This window comes from Seriola aureovittata, chromosome 6 (assembly GCF_021018895.1).
Source record: "Seriola aureovittata isolate HTS-2021-v1 ecotype China chromosome 6, ASM2101889v1, whole genome shotgun sequence".
Lineage (NCBI taxonomy): Eukaryota > Metazoa > Chordata > Actinopteri > Carangiformes > Carangidae > Seriola > Seriola aureovittata.
Genome location: NC_079369.1, coordinates 17773181 through 17797538, shown reverse-complemented (window position 1 = coordinate 17797538; position 24358 = coordinate 17773181). Strand labels below are relative to the sequence as shown.

Below are 24358 nucleotides of genomic sequence, written 5' to 3'. Positions count from 1 at the left end.
GTTCTTAAAATCAGCTGAACACTGGTGGGATCCCAGTAAAGGTACCAGTGAGTCCTCTCTTTGCTTTAAAGCTGCAACTAATGATTATTTTCATTATCGATTAATCCAATGATTATCAGCTTAATTAAGCAATAAGTCATTTTAGTCTATGAAATATAAAAAATCTTTTCCAGGGCTGTTTTATGAGCCCGGTATGACACCTACTAAGATCTCATTTTGTCTGATCAAAGTTTTGTTTTAAAATGTTCTACAACACAGAAAACTGGCAAATCCTCATATTGGAGATGCTGTAACCTGTGAAATATTTTCATTATTGATTAATTTAATTATTTTGTTGATTAATCATTTAGTTTATAAAATATCTGAAAATATTTTAAACCCAGCCGTTTCTTGGACTCATAGTTGAGGTGTAATTTTAATCTGACCAACAGTAAACTAAAAGATATTGTTTACAAAGATAAAAAACAGAAAAATAGCAGAAAATATTTAACCCTACTCAAATATTTGCTTGGAAAATAACTTAAATTAATTGCTAATAAAAATTGTTGCTGATTAATTTTCCAGCCATCAACTAGTTGTTTCAGCCCTACTTTGCAGAGCTTCCACCAAAACACCAGAAGCAAATACACTCCACATCCATGACAAGCATTGTATCGTTAAAACATTTATTTTTGTAATAATTTGTCCTTTTTTTCTTTTTGCATAAGTGCAAAAAATGCACCCAAAACAGCCACCTGAGGGAAGTCTACATCTTTAAATAAAAAAACAAGCAAAGTGTACATTTATAGTACAAAATTCTCTTTTTAAAAAATTGCACAGTTTGTGTATAATATATATATTCATAATCTCCATTTTAAACAAACTTTAAAGGCTCAGAAAGTAAACAAAATTCACCAAATGAAAAATAAAAACATTTTTTCCCTAGAATTTAAAGCTGAGGAAACTTGAGACCCTGTTTTCATTTGTGTCCACCATAAATATACATATTTATATGCAAGTCTCTTTACATATAGTCTCTGTGCTAGTGTTTGACCAGACAATCAAAATTATTGCAAAGTAGTTTAGTTCTACTATAAAACATGGGGTAGGAGGTGGGGGATAAAAGCTTCTTTCTGCTGAATGTTCCTTAAGTTAGGCAAAAAAAAAAACCTGGGTTTCAATACACCCTTTTTGAATTTACTGGAATCCCTGCTTTCACAAAGGTTTCTGTTTCACAAACTGTGTGCATTCAACATTCCCATAGAACGATCCAGAACTCCAGTTTTGCTTTTTAGCGAAAACAAACATTTCCCTGACTTCTTTTTTTGTTTTTGTTTTTCAATTTTACACAGCTGCCATGGCCAGAGGTGGTGGTCAGCGTCGATACGGGTGGAAGCCCTGTACGTTGTGGTTCTGCCCTCTGCCGAATGCGCTGGCGGCAGGCTGGGGGGCAGCGGTGGGCTGTGCTGTCGGTGCCCCGTACGAAGCTGTCGGCTGGGTGGGGTCTGCGAAGCTGTGGCCGAAGGCTGTCAGGTCCTGGCCGTACCCTGAGGTGGACAACACACAACAGTGGAAAGAAGAGGGTGTTAATGTCCACGTCACCAGACGGAGTTTAGGGACAAACCTTGCTCCTTTAAAAGTATTGATTATGTAAAGTGTCTTCTGTAAAGTTCTCACAATTTTGATGTTGAGGAAAAATCCACCATTTACCCTCACACTGTTACATTTACTGTTACAGGTCTGATGTAAAGTATATTCTAATTGTTATTTTTAGGTGAAGTGTTGTAGCTTCTGAAAAGTACTGGGATATGACATTGCATCATACATTATTGTTAATATCACAATGCCTTCTTATTTCAATTTTACAATTCTGTCCCTGCATCTACATAATACTACGGCCAAAACAATAAGTTGGAGAATCAATTAGTCAATTCACAGAAAATGAATTGTTAGTATAATAATGATTGATAATTTATTCTAAAGTTATCAAGCACAAACAGAAACCATCTGCTGTTAGAGCATCTCAACTGTGAAGATTTGCTGCCTTTCTGTTTTATGTCCTTGTAAAGTGAGTATAAAGTGAGTATTGAAAACTTCACCTTGCGCTCTGAGAACTTGCCATGAACTACTTTTCATTATTTTATTTACATTTTTGAAGTCTAATCAATTCATCTAAAAGAATAATCATCAGATTAATTGATAGTCAATATAATTTAGTTGCAGCCATAAATAATATCTCCAATACCTCACATTTTCTTGTTTTGTTTTTTTTTAAGTTTTTCCTTCTGTGCAAAGAGACTTTAAGGCTGCAGTTGAATCCTCAAACAGCTTTAAGATACGATTAATTTATGTTCATAAATGACCTTTAATTTGAGAAAAGGTAATACACAAAACAACAAAATGGCCCAAGAAATGTTGCAAAGTGCATTACTAAGTGTTGAAAGGCTTTGTGGTGGATGTTTCCACTAGATTCAAATACTGTATTCCATCAATGACCCTTCAGTGTTGTAACAGTACTATACTGTAAAAGTACAAAGACAAAAATTCCAATTTCATTTCAATTTAAAAAGTAGTTTAAGTTGATTTCATTGAGGAAAACATGTCTAGATTCTCTTAAATGATGTTCTTCTATTTAAACACTGGATGGCACCATCTCCTTGCAAATGGACAAGGGACACCCAGGGAAGGAAACTAATCCATCCGGAAAAGTGGTTAGTGTATTCCAAAATTCAGCAGGCACTATCCGAGCCAAATGGACTTCTAGGTTTAAAAAAAAAAGACAGATTTGTTAGCTACCAAATGGCTGTTAGAATACAAAAACCAGATGCAGCCAAATCTTTCCAGCATCTTACTGATGAGTGGTTATTTCCCTGCCCTGGTAACATCCAATTAGTACTAGACTCTTAAGGCTGGGAACCAATACATACTGGAGCAGATAGAAGTTATAAATAACTGGAATGGAAAGACAAGAGAGAGAAAAGGATAGAAAAAAGGGAGAACTTTTGAAAATGAAACAATTCTTTTGGTGTGCTCCAAGAATGAAAGACAAATAGGAACTCTGTAGAACAGGGAGCAGTCCCAACAGGACCATCAGACAGAAGAATCAGAGAAATTGGAAATTTACTGGCACCGTGTCCTTCTTTATATCTTCTTTCCTTTCTCACCCCTTTAGCTACAATGTGGAGACAGTACATGGGGAAAAAACAACGGGTGAATGGACTGCTGATGCATAGAGACAACTGAACCATGAACAAATTTTCTGACAATTAGATCATCCTTTTATAATCAGCAAAGCAATGCGGACAGAGAGAGGGAACAAAAAAGGAGGACATGGTCAGTCTTGGTATAGTAAAGCTACAGCCGCTGAGGGAGATGACATGTCAGAGCTCAAAATGCTAAATTTCTATGTAAATTTCTTTCAAATCCACTCAGCAAAGACATTGTCACAGGCTGCCTTTTACTATACAAGAGTACACACGGTAATTTGTATGTACATGCAAAATGTACATGCAAAATACTACACACAGAGCAAAAGAAAAGAGGCAGAACCAGGTTGCAGCTCTATAAACACTACAGTACTGAACAAATGCTACTTTTGTGGTTGGAGAAGATGATGCTGGCACCTACCTGCACTATATCCTCCCTGTTCATCCTGACCATAACTGTGAGAAGGACGCGTTGGTCCGTAGGCAGAGGGGTCCTGAGGGTAGTTACCCAAGCCTATCAGGGAGATGAGGAGACCAGGTTGACTGAACCCAGATACTGCTGGCCGACTACTTTACATACTTCCCCCCTTACTGAGCTATCAGAGCTTTACATTTATACTCATTTACTGGGTCTGCGCTACGCTTGGTGAGGCGTCACTGCTTAGCTTCATCTGGAAGTCAAAACAAAATTGAATGCGAGTGTGTGAGCTATCTGCTAGCACGCCTGACTTCTTATCATGACAGCCTGGTCTCAGGAAATTTTGTGAAATGTGCATTGTATGCTAAGATGCAAGTAACATGTGAGAAATATGTTTTCCCACCAAGAAAATATTATGAGAAGAGGGCAACTACAAACAGGAACAAGAAAACCCACACCAGCAGTTCTGCATGTCGTAGGGCGTAAAATATGACTCGTATACACAGCAGAAATTTTCCAAAGCATACCATACGTTTCTAGATTAATTTCATATCTTCCAACCTGCCGCTGGTTTCCATTCATCTCAGCACGCTGTGAGATTCCACATGAAATTGACTCGAAACTTGTTTCAGATAGTCAATGTGCCAGATGTATCTTTGTGTCCTTTCATTTGTTTGGGTTATTTGGGAAACCCCAGCTCTGAGTAGCATGACTTAAAAACGAGTGCCAAGATTCTTTATTGGACATTAAATGGCATTTCAACATCCAAAAGTTGCCAAAAAGCACTCCATTGGTGAGAAAAATTTAATCCATAAAACAAACATGGACATCACTCAAGGGATAATGTGAAGCTTCTTGCATTAACCAAGGCTGCTGCTTACTAGTAATTTCTCAAATTTCAGATATTGGAGTTTTCTTAGATGCAGTTTTGAGACAAAAGTCAACAAAAGGTTTATTGTGTTGAATAACCCATAGTTTCACAGTGTACTGTAATAAAAGTGAAGTCAGTGCCACCGGATGGGCAGATGGGAATAATTAAAATATATATGGTATGCACTAGAAAATGGTTGGCATTAATTAAATATTAATGAATTTACATGCAAAACCACTGGTTTGATCCTTTATTTGACTGCCTAACTCCACACAAGCCAAACTTAACCAAACCAAACTTACTTAATTTGCCTAACCTCCACCATTTACTAATTTTACACAATGAAAATGTCATATCCAGTGCCTGCTATTGTCATATATAAATATTCATGGCAAAGGCATGTGATTTGTCTCCACAATACCAACATTATCAGCATTTCTGATTTTCTGCTCATTTCACAAAAACTTGTGACTGTCTTGTCATTACTGGCTTTTAATACTGGACTAAATGCCTGAACAGGCGGCGGACACTAAATGCAGAAAGCTGGATGAAAGATAAGCACAAGCAGGAAACACTGAACAAGATGGGCACCTGTCATGATTGACAGCGATCATATGACTGCTTAAAAAACGTAGATCCAGCAGTGTGAAGCAGCTGTAAGCCAAGTCAGACAAAAAATACCAGCCAGCCACAAAACTGGATGTAGACTCTGAAAGAATATCTGCTACTTGTCTGACTGTGTGCTTATGTTACTGAATGGGTGAATGTTCAATGAAGACGAAGCTCGTCCCTTTTCCCTGGATGCTGGTTAGTTTTCACAGTATCTCTGTCTTTGTTTTGGTTCAAAACCTCCAGCCTCCAGTCGTGCTCTCAGCATGATCTCAGACTCTTAATCCTGCATGAGCATATAGTACGTCACTGGAAAAGCTACCCCTCTAACTGTTTGAATCATAGACGTTAATAATCATTTTCCGTATTTAAACTGGAGTGGCTTGATGAAATGTCTCATTTTCAAGTCCCTACATGCTGACTGAAATTTGGCAAAGTTTTGAACAGCTCAGTGAGGATCCAGGAGAAATAATTATCCGGCCTAACACGGTCTTATGGTAATATTATACTAGAGTAACAGTCCAGTTCAAACCACAAAGACACCCACCAGAAAGTAATTCCTACAGACACATCAGTTAAAAAAAAGACTTGCCCAGGACTCTATTAACTGCAGGGCAGAGGGGAAATGCTCATATTTTGCAGACAAGCATGCAAAGCTCCAGTGTGATAAACATGATGGACATGTTGAAAATTTTTGATAGGTAACTTGGCAGGTTGGACATGCCTAATTCCAGAAATAAGGATTCATGGGCGTAATATTGTCATGCTGGTACTCTTCTGTGGCGATCGTGCCAAGACCAGGAAAAGAAGCCAGAAAAGTCATCAACAGGGATGAAGAGGGAGAGGAGGTGTAGGAGGGAGTAATTAACAGGTAGGGTTATTTGAATCAAGTCAAATGTCAGTACAGTCAGTCAGGAGAAGGTTGCACTCCCTTAAAAAATAAAATAAAATAAAAATGCAAAACAAGAAAAACATTGCAAGGCAGGATGATCTAATTAAAACCTACCAATCTTTTTACCAATCCACAGCCCAGCTGGAAAAACTTGACAGAAATGACTGCTGAAGACTCCTGGATATGGTGAAACATCAGCAGCATCTTCACGGCAGAGCCAGGGCGGGTTCATGTATGCAAGAAGCATGTATGCATGTGTAGCTGTTCAAGCTAAATGGAACCAAGAGCAAGCTCCTGCTTGTTATAGGATTGTAAATATGAACTTAAAAGAGCTGTAGTTGCACCCATAAAGTATTGAGGGAGATGGGTGGGCTGGAGGGGTGAATAAAATTAAATGGGAGAGAAAAGGGCAGCAAACTGCTTTATGCACAATGCTTTTCTTACCATACTGGCTATAAGGGAAGTCAGGTTGCCCAGTGGGGGCTTTGCTCAAGTCCTGAGTTGGTGTGGTGGCGGGGGCAAAGCCCAGAGGTGCAGTTCCTGGAGTGGTGGGCGGAGGTGGAACCTGTGGAGCATACTGGTCTGCTTGGGGTGTGCCGAAACTGTAACCTGTTGGATAGGAATAAGATTATTTCAAAGATCTTTCCCTAAGGACCATTTCCTAGTGTTGCCTTATCACAGATTGTACATTATGTTGTATAGTATGATGTTGGTTAAGCCCCACCATTGCTGTTCCCAAGTAAAATACAACATTTCTTCCACAAGTAGTATGTGACTTAAGTTAAAGTCTTGTCTGTATTTTGAATGTAAAAAAATTCAGTTGACAATACCATTGCAAAAAAACACTACTTGTCAAGGTATTAATCAATTTCTCCACAAAATCTCTTCTCACTTTAGGCTGTAAGAATACAAAGTTGCAACCACATGTCTTTTATAATTACCAGCTGCCAGATCAAATTGTGGCCACTCCGCCAACACACTTGTAAAGGATTGTTCTGAGCTTCTTTCTCACTTGTTTTACTAATATTTTGTGCAGGATTTACAAAACATAAACCTGGTCTGCTAACAAGTTTAATCTATAGAAGCATTTCATGAAATGCCGGGTATCTGCGAGTCCCACTGTCCATCTCTGATAAGATGGAGGTTCCTCCCTGACCACAGCAACAGCAAAGCTGCCTGGAGCACCTGATATAGATTCAATTTACACATTTTACATATCTATCTTAGTAAAAAATAAATAAATAAAAATACTGCCATGAGGAGCTAGGGGTTATAAAATTGTAAAGTTCTCAGTCAAAATCAATATCAGGTATAAGAAAATCCTAATAATTCACAGTATTACCTTTATATATGCTATATTATCTGTAATCACTTTCTAGTGATGTCAAATAAACACTTAAGTATAATGAGTGAGTGGATTATGTATTACTGACCGAACTGAGGTGCTGTGCTGTAGCCCTGTTGAGGGTAGCCCTGAGGTGCAGCAAAGCTGCCCGCCGGGGTCGTGACCAGGAATGCGTTGAAAGGTGACGGAGGTTGTGTGGGTGTTCCTCGGCCTGCAGACAACGGAGGTCCATACCCGCCTGCTCCAACAGAGAACAGAACTATGTCATATGCATGTTTTTATACAAATATCTGTATATGTTTTATATAAAATATCGGTTCTTGAATTAAGTACACAGGCAATAATACTAATAAATATTAAAAGTGCCAGCACAGATGTACTCTATCTGAATTGCATCATTTCAATTTGTCATGGTCTTACTGAACATCTGAATAAAAGATTGATAAATAAATGGTTTAAAAAACTGAATAAGGATGCTATCTGAAACTGTAGTATCCTTTGAGCGAGCACAGGGCCGACACTGCAGTGAGTGCTGCAGGTTGACCCGGAGGTGGTGATATGAAACCAAGCCTGACCAATAGCAGAGGGAGGCCGGAATACATTCAAGGCTGCCATCTGTCTCGAGCAGCAAATTATCAGCAGCCTCAGCCATTATGAATCAGTGATAACACGTGCTGTTAACTGTCATCAGCTTATTGGCCACACTGAGTGCATGCTCGCTCTGTGACACAGGCATTTCAAGATAAGCACATGATCACATGGCAAACACACACATCTATCTTCTCAGTTTTGCAATATACAAAAGAAACCCCCAACTAATTCACTAGACTGGAAAGACAGGATATTATCTATGTGTGGTCAAGTGGCAGTCTAACACCTACCTATGGGTTGGCCAGTAGTCGACACCCACACTCCTTCAGGAAGAGAGAAAAAAAATTTAGACTGAGGGCAGTACAGATGCCTGAAATATAAAATGTTCACATAACACAGTTTAACATTCAAACAAACAGTGCGAGCAGTGACCACCACACACAGGGTTAATGTTAAAGCAGGGGGTTAAACACATTTCAACAGTTACTACTAGGTCTTCATCTGAACAGCGAGCGTCACTGGCTCTGCTCTTGGACTTGTTCCCACTCACCCTGTGGCCCGTAAGGCTGTTGCCAGCCCTGGGCAGGCTGTGCTGTCCAACCATTAGCTGCACTCAAGATGCCCCTGGGTGCCCACTGGCCAGGGCCAAGCTGGCCAGGAGCTTTGCTGTCACGAGGTTCAGCCTTCTTTACTTCCACCTGGACAAAGGACAAGGAGGGCACATTTGGCAACACCAGCATACGATCTAGAAGTCCCTCACCTAGACATACCTGTCCTACCTCTGATATTTAATATCAACATTTTGGGCCAGGTTGGAATCTTTCACTTTAGGCTCTTTCGAATAATGTGGGGCAGCTATGTTAATTAATATTACTGTGTAGCCAGGAGAGCTGTACAACTATGTGTCTCAGGTACTAATTATCAAGCGGGAATTTCAGAGTGCCCAAAATCATATGGCGACAGTACACGTACATTTTTTCAAAGCATCGTGTCTAGATAACAACTTCTGGAGAGTACCTGAGAAACATAGATTTCTTTTTTTTCCCTTAAATGAATTCCCCTATATATGATAAGGACATCTTACGGAAGGTCATGACTTACCTTTCTCCGGCTAACGATTATAAAGAATCTAATTTTTACTTTATTTGGAATAAGTTTTTGGGGGGAAGGGGTGGATGTAGAGAGAAATTTGTATCTCAGTCCTAACAGAATATTAAGTAAACATGCAGATAGTACAAATGAAAAGTCTTTTCAGTCAATCTAAAACTGAATCTTCATACTGTGTCAAAGTTGAGAAAACATTTTTCAATTGAGCACAAGTGACCAATACAGTAAGACCCCAATACCATGTCAAATCGCTGCTGGAGGACACGTCTACAAAACTAAAGGCTAAAATATTACAATAGTGACGCCAAGTTTCTTTTTTGTTGCTATTTTAAATATATATAAAGAACACTTATTGAAAGCCACAAATGTTACTCGAACTGAAACTGACTTTATTCATCCATTCCTTTACTTATATTTGTGTTTTATATAGAATATCATCCATCACTGTAATAGGTTAAAGCTTTGAGTCAAATATAAATGTATTACCCCAATAACAAAACTTCCTGTCTAACTGTCTGTAACTAGGCAAAGCTACCAGCAGTTAACCAGAGCATAGAAACAGGCTGAGACTAAGGGGGAGCCAACCAGAAATAGACTGAGAGGTTGAGTTATTGGGGTCACCTTGCAGGAGGAAAACGAATCACAGATTCCTCCCCGCTTTAAGGTGTTGCCACCTTCCCCAGCCTCCCCTCTTCCTTCTCTGTCGACCTAATTACATGCACATGTTTCCGGCAGTGTCCTCGCCGCCGCCGGCAGCTACCTGAGCACTTTCTCCCGTGGGCATCACAGCTACGAGTGATGGATACCATGACTTCTGTACAGTACCCAACAGCAGAAGTGGGATTTCTTCCACAGTTTGATGTGCTCCAATTTCTAATTTTGTAACTCATATCTCCCAGCCTCCCTCAAGTCCCATCGTAAGGTAATGTCAAGTCAAGAACAATGGATTAAGTCGAGCCATGATTCTTGCTGAAAACCAGGGCAAAGTCAAGGGGGGCGGCTAGCACTGGAGAGTACACATGCAGGGCTGAATTATTTACCAAGGAAATGGGATTGAGATCATCGCTGAAATAATCGGTGACATTCCAACAAAAATGTCTTGCTACTCTTTATCTTTGATTGACATAAGAAAAATCCATCTTAAATAGCACAATTACATATACTGGCATAAGCAGGTGTCTGGAAGCTCTTTTCTAGGGAAATAATGCACTTCATTTATAGTTTGTTTAGAATAAACTGAAAAGGAGCACCCCAGGTGGTCAAGACATTTGAAGTGGTGACCACAAACCGCAATGTACCTGGTTTGCATATGGCTGGGGTACTTTAGTTAAGTGTCATTTTCTAATTCAGACCTGACACACTCTCTTCCCTCTTGTCATCTTTCCACTGTCCACTCTCAAATACAAGAACAAAAGGCTCCAAAAAATAACCATGACTTAATAGATAAAGAGTGCACCACTGAAAGAAATTTAAGCTTCATAAAGAAAAAAACACAGTTGAATACTGCTAACTCTATCCTAGGAAGTGCAGAAACACCACAGCAAATAGCACTTTTCACCAAATGTGGATGCTGCTTGAACGTTGTCAATAGAAGCCAACACCCTCACAAAAACGCCAAAATATACAAAGGGTCTTCAGAGTGTCAAATACTGCAGACTGACATTCAAAAATTTAAAACACTTGTAAAGTGCAGCCACGTAAAGATCAGAAGGACGGAAATGAGATACCTGCTATGATATGATATGACTGAGTGGATTTAACTACACTGTGTTTGACTTTGATCATTTTCTTATGCCCACAAATCATTACTGTTTGCACAGAGGGCAGAAAGGACACTGTCTCTCTCCTGGTATCTCTGTAGAGTAGTTTAAAAGCTGCTAATTACAAAATGTCTCTTTTGGGGAAAAGGGGGATTGTTAATGAATGAGAGCTTTAAGTGCCTTTAAAACCCAAGTGTTGGACCAATCCTTTAATATACTACGTGGTATATGTACAATATGTTTTTGGTTGGTTTTATTCAGCTGAGGTGCCAGGTGGGTGGTGTTTGCCACATACAGTAGAACAACAGAAGGGATGCCAGAAGATTAGGAATTGTGCTTAAATACTACACCACAGTGAATCTATGGTTTTTTTTTCCCCCAGATGGACCTGCCACTATCTGAATTGTCTTTGAGCAGTAAACCCCATCCATCTGGTGCACCTACTGAGTAAAAGCAAACACTAAGAAGTAACATGCAAACACTACTGTGCGACTAATGTCTCATCCTAAGCAGCATTTTAGAGACTTTTGATCTGTTATTGAGAAAACTGACACAGTGTGGAGATTCTTCAACTGAGGTCACTGATCTGAGCTTTTCCTTTAACTTTTCAAAAAGAAAAAAAAAAACATGTTGACATTTAAGTGACCTGCCAACAAAATATCAGAAAACAAAAGAAACAGAACAGAATGGACCAATCCTTTAGGTGATTTGTGGTCTGTGAATTTCCGCAGGATTTAAAGCCTTAACCTTTTCTATTATTTGGTTATAATTTTTCATTTTATTGGCACATCAAAAGCCAGAAAATAGTATAAATTTAATATTTTGAGGAGAATCTAATGCACTTAAGACATCCTAAAGGAGTGGTCTGTTTAAACAAAGCCTTGGGCGACAATTGTAACTGTAATATAACAGTATTTGTCAAGGATGAGTAGCTATGGAAACTATGACAGCAATACTTTAAGCAAAATAAGATAAGCAAAATAAGTCAGCAGCCTAATTATTTCAAGATGTTAAAGACTAAATTTGTACTGTATGATGCTGCAGTCACTAATGGAGAACCAATGGAAAATTGGCTATGACTAATAAAACAGCATCATAGTAAAGGTTTTGCTCCATCGCCCAAGCCTCCGCTTGATCTTAAGGGTAAAATAAAACTACAACTACACACTTTTTTGCCCATGATGTCGTGAAAATGCATGTTGACAGCCTGGTCCACTGATTGTTCGGCCTCGAAAGTAATAAATCCAAAACCTAGCCAACGACCAAGAGTGAATCAAGGTAGCAGGGGGGTTGTGACAACACAAGATGAAGAACAGTATTGGGCTTCAGCAGAGTGAGGATCCGTCAAGACTGAGCAAGAGGCTCCTGGGGTTCGGATGATGTTGCAGACTTGTAGAACACAAATCCAAGACTAAAGCCTGGGGGATTGAAGGAAATCTTTCTCTTTACTGTGCAGAGATATATTTTGTGAATATAACAATACAGGACTGAGTAACTGCTAAACATGAAGGATGACAGGTGAAGCATTTGATTTAATGTGAAATGTCACATAACAACGTCAATTAAGTCGCTCTTTCACGCCCTAACAATGATAGACGCCAATTGAACCAATACTACATTGTGTTACTTCATGCTGTTTCATCCAAACCCCACCTTGATCTGTCCCTTGGTATATTGCTGTGGAGCACACACTCGCAGCAGCCATTGTTAATGCATCACAAAAATATGGAGAAACACAAACTGTAGAATGCCTAAAGCTTTCTCCAAGCTTTCCCAATTTCAATATTTTACTTTTGAGTCAGCCAGGATAAGCCTAAAATGGACAATTAAAATATTGCTCACAACAATAACACAAAGATATAGGCCATAACTGGTTTCCCATAGTGATGAGTTCCTGATTTTGCTCAAGAGTTTTAATGGGAGATACACAACGCTCATCAACAAGAATGCGTCCAAGAAAGTCGAAAGTTTAAGGACTTTTTGGTCCAACATTTCGCCGCACCAGCTGCTCAGTAAACTACTTTATCTGACTATCTGTTACAGAACTTTTTAGAACGTTAGCAGGCCGCTGCGTGCTGCTGTGATCTACTTTCAACTTGATTAACTTTCCGCTGTGGCAGAATTGGGTTGTGTTCACATCTCTACTTGGGGACTTAACCTGAATCCAACCGAACGTCCTATGAGACATCTGCGATTTTAGAGACCTCTAGTAACATGCCAAGCATTTCCCAAGCCTCGTGATCTATTGCTATTAATAACATCTGTCATTGACCTGTCCTTAATCTAAATTTGAAACCAAGTTGACACATATGACAGAACAGTTTGACATATCTTGGTCACATTAACATGTCTTACTCAAATTGAGATTTGACGTGTTACTCCAATCAGATTTCAGCTATTGATGAAACTGATATGTTCTAAATAATATTAGATGACCAAAAAATTAAAACTTAATGAGGACCAGCAATCATTCAGACTACCAGTCATAGAACTGAGAAATCACTTAATATTATCATTTGAGGAGCTGCAACGACTTTTTAATAGTCAGTAGGCCAATTTACATAAAACTTTTTGGCAATGATTTCTATAATTGAATAAAAAGAAGATTAAATAAGTTCTTATGAAAAAATGGCTGTTCTGGGGTATATTTTTTTGTTTTGTTATTTTACAATGACAGTAAACTAAATAACTCAGGTGGTCTTTTTACTATGTTTCGACAACACTAATGAAGTGATTGCAGCCGTAATATGACCTAAAGGAACTGGATTTTTGCCCTGTGATTTCTTGGGATATCCATTTCTGATATTCTGGTATTTACAACGATATCGTGTAAGAATCCTACATTTAGAGGATGCGAGTCAACTCAGATGTTTATTTTCTACCATACATGAATATGCACAGATTAAGAATGAAGGTTCATATAAGGTGGTAAGAAAATCCTTAACAAGTTAACACTTATCAGTTTGATGCAACTTTGTGTACACCCCATTTTGACTAAATGAAAAAAATTTGGGTACTTTTACATTTGGCCTGTACCTCTGTGCTACCAGTCAATGCACAGTAACCTAAAGGAGAAAAGACAAATCTTAAGAGACACCGTTAATCACATTCAAACCATTCACAAGGAGAAGGGGGACAGAAGAAAGAAAAATAGAAAGGGCTTACTTACAAAAATACTTAACTTTCTACATATGGGAAAACACATACTATGCCGTTTAAGATAAATGTATCAGTTACGTCTAAAACAAAGTAAAGAAAACTTATTCCAATGTTGAAAGTCTAATGGTTTTAGCGAAAGAAAGTGTTTATACTATTAAAGATTATGTAATGATTGTTACTGGTGCAATACATCATGTTAAATTCCAATGACAAACTATTCTGGGTTTCTCCCAACAGAGAATGAATGGGGTTTTGAAGGAAGAGCAGTAATACATGTTGTGGGTCAGTGGCCGCTGCATTATTGCTATGTAGGACAAATGTAGATGAGACAGCTATGACTGTAACTCAGTAGGCAGAGTCTGACACCAACACAGCCGGTGGCACGGGACTGATTCCCAGTGAGGCCATCCATGCTAAAAGTGTCGGCACATGCCATACACTCATGATATGTTTATGACTTATCTGGACAAACTCCTCTGAGACATTAAAGTCTGTCATTGCTACTGTAAGGAAACCAGTTGAAGAGATTTCTGAAGTGTCAAAGGACACATAAAACATTTTTTAATTATTCTGTTATTCCTGGGATAACAATACTTCATTTTAATACCCTAGCGACTGGGATGAAACCTGCCTCTCTGAAGGACAAATATCCACCTAGATACTCAAACTGTTCTCAATATGCCAGTTGCATGTTGTGATAAAGTACTGTACTTTTTGGAGCACCTACTTTCCTGCAACCTGCCTTTTCTTCTTCAGTCAGGGACTCACTTTGCATCACAGAACACCTTTTAACAACTTTCTAATTAACTGCGTTAACTTCTTCCAATTTATAAGTTGTAATGGAGAGATTTTCTAGTATTGACAACCCTAAATGTGTTCAACTTCTAAAAACAAAGCATACCTTACATAATATGTAGCTGTGTTACAATCTGTTAGATTAAAGCTGCTGTGGAGACAAATTGGAATCACTAATTCGGGAACATACTTTTCTCTTCTTTTTACCTTTAATGGTTTAAATCTCTTAAAACTTTTGGAGTTGAACCAGTTTGTACTCTGATTAATCACGCAACAGAAAATTTGATAATCCCTTAATTGCTAAAGACATGTATAAGCAAACATGCCAAAACATGACAGGACATGAACTGTTGTTGAAACACAAAGTAAACAATGTGATTATGTCAGTTTGGGTTTGGAAAATAGTTGTTGCAAACCCTCATCATTTTAACTGTAGCAAAGTGATGTCATGTCATGTTTGGCCAGCTATCTAAACGAGTCTCAATGCGAAGTACATCACCTAAAAATACCATAATTTGTTTCAGGGTGGAATGTTCCTTTAAAACTGAGGAGGCAGTGCAGATAAAGCTTGTAATTCTTCATATATATACTCTAATAAAACTGGATGTATCACTGCTGAACTGTATGAATCAGACAAATGTTCCTCAGAGGTTTCATCAAAATGTTTGAGGGTACTCTGTGCACCATTAGCTGGGCTACTAAATGTTGATATAGAAATCATCTTTAGCCAAACAAGAATAGTCAGCAGACTTAACAATATATTAATAAATTTAGAAGAATGAAGGAGTAAAGTGCCCAACTAAAGGCTTTTAAGACAACTTCTCTCCTTGCTCTGCCTAACAGTGCCTGAAAAACAGTTTCCTTTCACAAAAAAAGTAACTGAGTAAGAATGTGTCTGTGAAACAGACTGTAATTGTCCCACAAGGTCATGAAGGACATTGCAAAGATGCCATCTACTGTTTTTTTATGTGAGCAAATTACATGTAATACTAAAAATTTGTGGCCTTCACATAAACTGGAGGTACTGCCATCAGGCCTGTTCAAGAATTTGATCACTCCAGTCCGCTTTTCATCTGGAAATATCACAGTATATTTTCCATTTAATGCACGCTGCAATGACCTTGTATGGGTTTCATTTCACATGCTTTTATTGCACTTTTTGTTTTATTGTGTGTCTTTACCATGCACAGAACTCCTGTTAAGGGTCACGGTGTATTAACTGAATAGAACATCTGGGGCTGAAAGGGCTTTTTCTCTTTGGGCCAGAATAGTTTGTCATGAGATTTAAGATGGTAAGGTATGGAGAGGGGAGAGAAAAAACGGGATCAGCTTTTACCTCGGGGCCTCTGCTTCTCCGCATCATAGATCATTACCACCTCTGTGACCTTGAATGGGACAAAGGGAAACAGTGGCTCCATTTAGAAAAACCAGACAGGGTCCCTTCTTATTCCAATTAAATATTCTGCCTCAATTTGGACAAATAATTAATTGTCCTATCCCATCCCACAACATTTTACACTGTAGTATTGACCCTGTTCAATGTCACATCCATTCAAGCAGTCTTAATGACCATATGAGCTGACTTGCATTATGCACTTGGCAATACTCACCACTCCGAATCTATTGAAATAGTCCCTGAGTTCAGGCTCGCCGCAGTTATGGGGGATTCCACCTACAAATATCTTCTTTGATTTATTGCTATCGGCTTTGCTGCCCTTCTGAAAGAAAACAGGGAGTGTATGGATTTCAATGTCTGTTAAAGGATCACTCTGGGAAGGGGCCAGTTAGCCATCATCTATTCAGACAGTGAAGAAGAAATTAGGTTCTCCTCTTGCCCTCGGGTATAATTCTTAACATGTCATGTCAATGCAAACACTGGTCTCCACAGATCAGAGAACACAGCTTCCTCCACTTACTCTCAACCACTAAGCATTTCAACACTGCTGTGTACTGCACTCATGCTATAAAGGCTAGAGGCTGCTTACGACAACAATGATTTTTACCAATTACATCTTCTGCTTTGTTAGTAAAACATTCAGTACCAACTACATGACTTAAACTCAGTGAAATGAGTTCCAGGAGCACCAAGAGTGCCTCATTTATAAAATCTTCTAACATACAGACTGTGTGCTTACAGCCAAACATCTGACTAATAAAAATGTTTTATTGACAGCAAAGGTGCAATAATTAAAACCTTGGCTGCCAAAAGGGACAAAATGACTATAACAGATCTGCAGGGGTTTGATAACATTGTTGATTGAACCACAAATTGCCCAAATTGGTGCAGAGATTTCTGCCCAACAAAAAAATGCACTGCTGTTCACTACTATAGCAGCTTAGAAATCTTCCCGTGTTTTCACAGTTTTACACTTGCAAGAACAACATATTTGAACTACCAAGGCTAGAATTTTGTTCTTAACTTAAAGATCAAGATAAACTGTAATAGGTAATGCGAGGTGCTATTATAATTCCAATATTTAGCATGGTAATACAGGTTTATCACATCCTCATGAGGCATTTTTCTAACATCTGGGAAATTGTGACCTTATTATGTGTCAATCCCAGGCCAGTGTAAGCTGTACCAGAGATCTGCTGATATTGCTGCAGTCCCTTGGTCACAAATAGAGGTCGATACAAGTCATAGATTCTTTAATGCTTCTGTGATTTTTCAAAGCCCCAAACTAATTTCTAGGATTCTCAAAGGTATGAAGCCTGTGCAATGTGATCTTTAAAATAAAATCACACTCTTTGACGAAAACAAAGAATCGGAAAATGAGATTTAGGTCAAATGTCAGAGTGATTTTATAAATGAAGCTCAAGGTCTCCTCATGGCCCATGAACAGATACCAGAGTTCAACCTAAAGAGGAGAGGATGGAGAGACAGACAGCCTTATTCCATCAGAAACACCTAACCTAACCTTCCCAGAAGAAATCAGATTCCTCTTACCCAGCCCTCCTTGGTTCGAGACTTTTCAGGTTGCATTCCTCTAGGAGTGCATGGCTTCGGGTCAATCTGACAGCAAAGAAAGAGAAAATGTTTGCCCCAAATAACCTTCAAATGTTCATCTTCACTGCTTCCAGTTCAGTATATTGGCACGCCTAACACAACAGGTCAACATACTGTATGAACTGACATACATTCTTTTGAATATGTGGCCAATAAAATACCATGCCCTTCTCTGTCTCTGTCGACAGAACAAATGAGGCAAAATGTCATTCATAGGGGAGGAGACACAAAAGCACAATAAATGCAGAGGGGAAACAACAGCTTGTTTCTTTTCAGCCATCTCAGGGAAATCCAACTTCAACTGCCAATTTTGCCCATTTGACTTTGAACAGGTAAGTCTTGTTAGGCAAACAAATGTTAGTCATTGCAAAGTAAATCATCTGTACTATTGGCTGCAGGCAGGTACAACCCAAATCATAATTGTATTTCTCCTTGAATAACTTCTAACTACTGTGGATGATGAAATACAGTTAGTTTTTCACTATGCTCACACAAAGCGCAGGAAGATTACTCAGACTGATTTGACTATCTGCTCCTTTGATTTAAAATACTCACATTTCTTCCATCAAGATTATGCGGCTTTGTCTCCAGCACTGTCCGTACACAATTGGGGTCTTTGAATTTGACGAAGCCGAAGCCCCGCGACTGATTTGTAGTTTTGTCCTTCATGATGACACAATCCACTACTTCCCCATACTGTGAGAAGTAGTTTCTAAGTGTCTCTGAGAAAAGACAAAAATGACATAACATGGAGCGTCACAAAAATAAGCACAGAATCATACAATAATATTGCAAATGTGCAATTATAATAAAAGATTTAACTCAGCCAAGTTAGCCTCTAGAAACAAAGAAGTGCATGACATGATTTATAGAACTCATGCTTTAATCATGATAAATTGTACTATGAAAATATCTTCGGCACTTTAACCTGCACTAAAACCGTAAGTGGGACTAAAACAAAAAAACAAAAAATACCAGCGCCACTTCATAAAATTACACAGGGAATACTAAAAGTCATTCAGTGACCTTGATTTTGTCTTATAGTGGAACATTGTGCAAATGTTTTTTAAGTGAAAACATAAACATACAAACACATTCAAATCACATATTGCCACTCCTAAAAAGCAAACAAAGGACTGACCCACTGTCATCTTACATAGAACCAAACATATAAGCAACTACTGCATTGCCAGCACACACCCACAGAGGCAAGGCGTGCAAGTTTGAACAAATGAGGAGTCACTTTGGAGAAAGTTATCGTAATTGTTTTTCTCATTGCTGAAAAGCCCTGGGGCATCAAGCTCAGACTTACGTAGCACTGTGGTTCAGATCTTAATGTTAACAGTGCTGCTAACACAGACAAACCCTTGTGTAAAGTTACACAATGGCCAACCGAGCATGAGCCAGTAAAGTGCTTTGGACAAACTACACCAACTCCGTGCAGCTCTGAAGGAGAGGAGAATATATACACAGGCCCGATATATGTCGTGTAGTGTAGACTCTACCACCCGTGTTTGTGGTTTGCAACTGATCATCAGTAATTATGAAATGTGAAAAGAAAGAAATTATCAAAAATCACAATGACAAATTCCAATTAAACGCAAACTACATTAAAAAGGAGGAAAATAGGCCACAAGTAGATCATCACAGACACTGACTGGAAGACACTTAGTGGGATATTTGCTGTAAACTACAAAACCACTGAGCTGAGCTGTACCAAAGTGATATGTTTTACGCAGGGCTATTGTGTTTTTGTTATTTTGTCCACTTTGGTGTTATATTGTCCACTCAATGCCATATGAATGCATTAATTTTGTCATACAACACTTGATATTGTCTGTAATTATGGTGATTGTGTGACAAAGTTAAATTTTTTTGCAAGTTACTTATAAGGACACACTTGTCAAAATGTTACATTAGTGGATATAAACATGCTTTTCCACATGAAATTACTATTTTAAAAAATAATCAACCAAGCTTCTCAAATACATCAGTATTAATGTGAGCCTCAGATACAAATACACATGAGTATATTCCACATTTATTTAAATCATATCAGGCATTATCGGAGCAATAAATAAAAAACAATATCTTTGTATGCTTGACCATGATAGCAGTGTTAATGATAATTGTCAGAGACCATGTCACACACATTAATTATCAATTATTGCGTAAAAACAACATTATTCACAAAAATACCATTAAATATTGATGTCAAGGCAGAAGCAAAATATATCATGATTTTATGACTAAAATCTTCCAGATTTAGACTTTATTCCTAAACTAAGTGCTACCTACTTGGGGCCTGACAATCTCATAATTACTTTCCAAACAAGCAACCAGCCAAATCTTCCAGTCTGACAAAAAATCCATGCAGCTACAACAGCATCATCCAGACAAATTCCTGTTAATTAAAAAATACTTTGCACATGAAAAGGCTGAGCCTTCACAGATTAGAAAGTGTGACTTACCTTGTGTGGTACTCCAGTCCAATCCACCCACAAAAAGTTTCCTGTTAAGAGTAGATAAATTACCATCAAGTCAGTCATTGATCATCACATTAAGTCAGAGTAAATGATAAACTGTTAAAAGCATCTTGACAACACTCATCCAAAAAGGCTGGATAAAAACCATAGAAAATGTTGCTTGGCCAGAGGCCTTGAAAAGACTAAAAACACACAAATCTTGTGTGTTTTTTTGTTTTTTGTTTTTTATTGCAATTTTCAGAACCATAACAACGCTACAGCTGACTAAACAGCCAAGTACACAGATATTACACAACATGAGGCAACGCGCCACCAAAGCGCTGCTGCTGCAGCAGCATGGGGAGATATACACACAACTACAGTTTAAATACCCCTGTTTTATTTGACTCATGTTTATGTCCAGCCCTGGTCGTGGATGTCACTTTAGTCCTCAAACACAGACTGTAATGGCCTCGACAATAAAGGTCTTTTTATGAACCTCCTGCCACGTAAGTTACTCCGGGACAGAGCCATGGCGTTTAGCAAGCTAACACAACACTGAGCTGACTCCAGAAGCTCAAGCAGTCACCCTCCACCACCGGCTTCAGCCTTCACCACTGAAACCCCGAGTATTCTCCAATCGGAGCGGAGGAGAGGAGAGCGGCTGCACAGCTCCCTGCATGCAGACCGGTGAACTCGGGTGCAGGAAGTTTAACGACAGTTTAAACGGCACCGCTCTCACTCTAGCTAGCGAGTTTATTAACGTGTTAACAAATCCCTACTACATAATACTGGCAAATGCAGCGACTGTGAAAGAAGCGGAGGTTTAGTGCAGACGAGGATGTTCCATCCTCCGGCAGTGCCCGCTAAATGTCCTCGCATTGGCGAAGTCGAGAAGAGGAGACTTTCGCTTCGCTGGCAAGCGTTAGCTAAGCTAGCTCAGCTGCTTCGAGCTAACTGAAAACAACACTGAAATAAGTAACTACACATTCACACGTTCCCTTGGCAAGCAAAGTGGCAGCACTACAGACAAACGTGGCATCTTTCTCCCTAAACAATGACAGTGACAACTGAGGTACTTCAATGATTAGTTTCACTTTTTATCCGTCTTTCCTCGGGCTAGCGATCTCGCTAAGTTACTACAGCTAGCTTAGCCTGCTAGCTAGCGTTAGCTGTCAAATGACAGCTTGACCATAGAGCGCGCTAACTGTCAGTTAAAAAGCTTTTTACAGTTTGATGCATCTGCAGCGAAAGGCTTTGTTAAATGGATCTTACCCGACTTCATCTCCGACTAAGTTGTTGTTCATTTCTGAGGCTAGAGCGGGGGACTGTAGGAGCTGTGACCGGCTTATTGCTTCAGTGCTGCCCCTCTCAGACTGAGAGCGGAGGAAGGTCACTCCGCTTTTTGGTTCAAACTGTTCTGCGCAATGACGACGCTGCAGGGGGCAGCGGCCTTTAAAGGAACATTACACCCAACAAAACGCTCAATTTACTGTTTCAATCATCCCAGGGGGTAGCTAAGTGCTTTAAACCCAGAAGTCTTTTTATTTCGCAGTTAGTTCAATAAGCATTCCTGTCAGCCAGTAAGCTTTTATAAGGAAAACAGCAATAAATAACCCTAACAATACTGAATGATGACCAACAAAAGGCATTTGATCAACAGCAAAACAATGGAAAGCAGATAGACCTTCCTGCAACTCTCCTATCTGATCCTTTAATTATTGATATTGGGTTGATTATGCAATTCAAAGATATTTAACATGTGGCCAAAGATGGATTACTAACTGGGCAAATGTTACTCCATTTCATTTGGGTCTGCATAATTTCAATAATCACAACTTGAAGCATGTACCACTTGAAGCACTCTCATATATCAACCCTCACTGGTCCTCCACCATTCATCTTGTGGTCATGGTCTTGCAGAGTTAAAATCTGGTTTTGTAAGACCTTTAAGAAACAATTCCAGAAAATAGTGAAAATTAAATAATTAAGCTGCTGTGTATAGTGGGAGTCAATATGGGCCCCGAGAACAAGTTTTTGCCCCTGGGGATCCTCAGGAGGTTAATCCGACCATGCGTGTGGCCTGATTATTAGACTCATGATGGGATAAAAGGAAAGATAACATGTTAAAGAAAATCAGCCGGAAGCATTCTGTCTATAGGTCAGAGGATATTATGTTGAACAACATCTGAAAAAATTTCCCTTTTTCCAGACCTGTCAATAAGAAAAAAAACATATACAGTATAAAAGTATACGCAGATAAAATTCAAACTCACAATTACATATGCAATAGACAAATTACTTCTGGCTACATTAAAGAAAACAATAACAAGTGGCATTCAGAGTGCCACAGTGTAATGTTGTGAAACCTTCAAACAAAATAAGAGATTTTAACTTTACAGCCCATTCCATGCAAGGAGCATGGTATTTAAAACCAGTTTAAGTTAGAAACAATAGATACAACCATCACCAATCTATTTTATTTTATTTGAAAACTGAAAGCTTGGCCTGTGTTGGTGCTACAACAAAGGTCCCAGTGAGCGTCCCAATGTCCAAAATCAAAAAGGTACCTTCCTCTTTGCATCAAAGAGGAAAAAGCAAATTTTATGTAAATTCAGCCATTACTTTTCAAAATCTGTTGCTGACAAAATGCACAGAGGAAATTGCACACACAACATCCACTCTTTCGCTGAGTTAATAAAACACCACACAGCACACATTAAGTTGTGGCATTTAAAACTTGAAATGCAAATCCAAGTGACAGAGGTGACACATAATGTAGTGTGATTAAATAACACCTCTCAGGAACAATGCCCATCAATTTCCTTTTTAAAAATAGCCTGTGACAACATGAGTGACTGAAGTGTTAGAAGTGAGTAAATCTCTGCTTATGTTAACAAGCAACACCGATGTACGGCAGTGTCCAAGCATGGACCAACTACACAGATACTACAGTATATTCATCTCATCTTCAGAGAACTGATCTGAAGAATTACAGTATGTACAGAAACAGTGTAAACCGAACACTATGAAGAAACATCTTCACAATTACATATTCACTCATTGTCACATTTCTACATCACCGGCAGCAGCTAACAAACTCTTCTATCTTCACATCAAACATCAGAATGGGAAAAAAATCTGATCTCAATGACTGTGACTGTGGCATGATTGTGGGTGCCCTTTAATACTAATCAATCAATCAATCAATCAATTTGAGTATTGTTGCTGACCATGTGCTGCCATTTATGGCCAAAATCTACCATCTACTTCCAGCATGATGATGCTGTCACAAAGCAAACGCCGTCTCAAACTAGTTTCATGAACCTGACAGTGAGTTCAGTTTACTTCAGTGGTCTCCCCAGTCACCAGATCTGAATCCAATAGAACATTTTTGTGGTTGAACAGGAGATTGGCAGCGTGAATGTGCAGCTGACAAATCTGCAGAAATGATGTGATGCAGTCATTAACATGGAGTAGAAACTCATGTTCAATGTTTCCACCTTCTTGTGGAATCCATGACACAAAGAAGGAGGCTGTTTTGAGAGCAACGGGAGCCTCTCCCCAACACTAGTATGGTGTTAATAATAAAACAAGTATATGATCAGTTTATAAAATACGACACACTGTTATAGAATAAACTTTCCAAAATTAGTATTGTTACTCTTACTTTAGTAAATTATCTAAATACATCTATTATTATTTAGTTTTCTTACAATTCTTTGTTTAGATTATCTTTTTCAAAAGTATTATTATTTTATTTTGCAATGAAGCAGTTTTTCCATTTTTCTAGTTTTATCACGAATCAACAAAACAGCCGACTTCTTCAAAAATGTTGAAGGACTGAATTTTCTTGGGTATAAAAATACACAAGATATCTGTTAATATAAAGATACTTTGTGTGAAAACCAGACCATCACATTTGCACAAGTTGCCTATCTATAGTGTGTGATTTAAGACATATGCAAAGTCAAATATGTAGCTTACTCCATGACATTATTGAAGAACTAATTAACAATAAAAATAGCAACATACAGATGTTCTTTTTGGTAGTATTCCCCAAGCTTTCACAGAGCTGCCAGTGGGACTCACGAGTGTCAGAACGAATTCACCTTCTCATTCAGTTTAATGTTTGTCTCTGGTAGATATTCTTG

General features: G+C 38.7%; 1 protein-coding gene across 5 annotated transcripts; it reads right to left on the bottom strand.

Annotated features, from left to right (window-relative positions):
- Nucleotides 1-648: 648 nt before the first annotated feature.
- dazap1 (DAZ associated protein 1) lies at nucleotides 649-21619 on the bottom strand. Of its 5 annotated transcripts, none has more exons than XM_056378832.1 (14): nucleotides 21480-21619; nucleotides 20211-20251; nucleotides 18295-18461; nucleotides 17680-17745; nucleotides 16343-16450; nucleotides 16069-16117; nucleotides 11947-12029; nucleotides 8462-8609; nucleotides 8202-8234; nucleotides 7409-7558; nucleotides 6420-6584; nucleotides 3607-3699; nucleotides 3104-3151; nucleotides 649-1526 (listed from the first exon to the last, which is right to left on the bottom strand). In XM_056378832.1, the coding sequence occupies exons 1-14, from the start codon at nucleotides 21509-21511 to the stop codon at nucleotides 1354-1356; spliced, it is 1356 nt and encodes a 451-aa protein (XP_056234807.1). In that variant the 5' UTR covers nucleotides 21512-21619; the 3' UTR covers nucleotides 649-1353. The 5 variants fall into 5 exon arrangements, with proteins under 5 accessions (XP_056234807.1, XP_056234809.1, XP_056234808.1 ...); XM_056378834.1 differs by having other exon boundaries at nucleotides 3110-3151; XM_056378833.1 differs by having other exon boundaries at nucleotides 16343-16447.
- Nucleotides 21620-24358: the final 2739 nt, after the last annotated feature.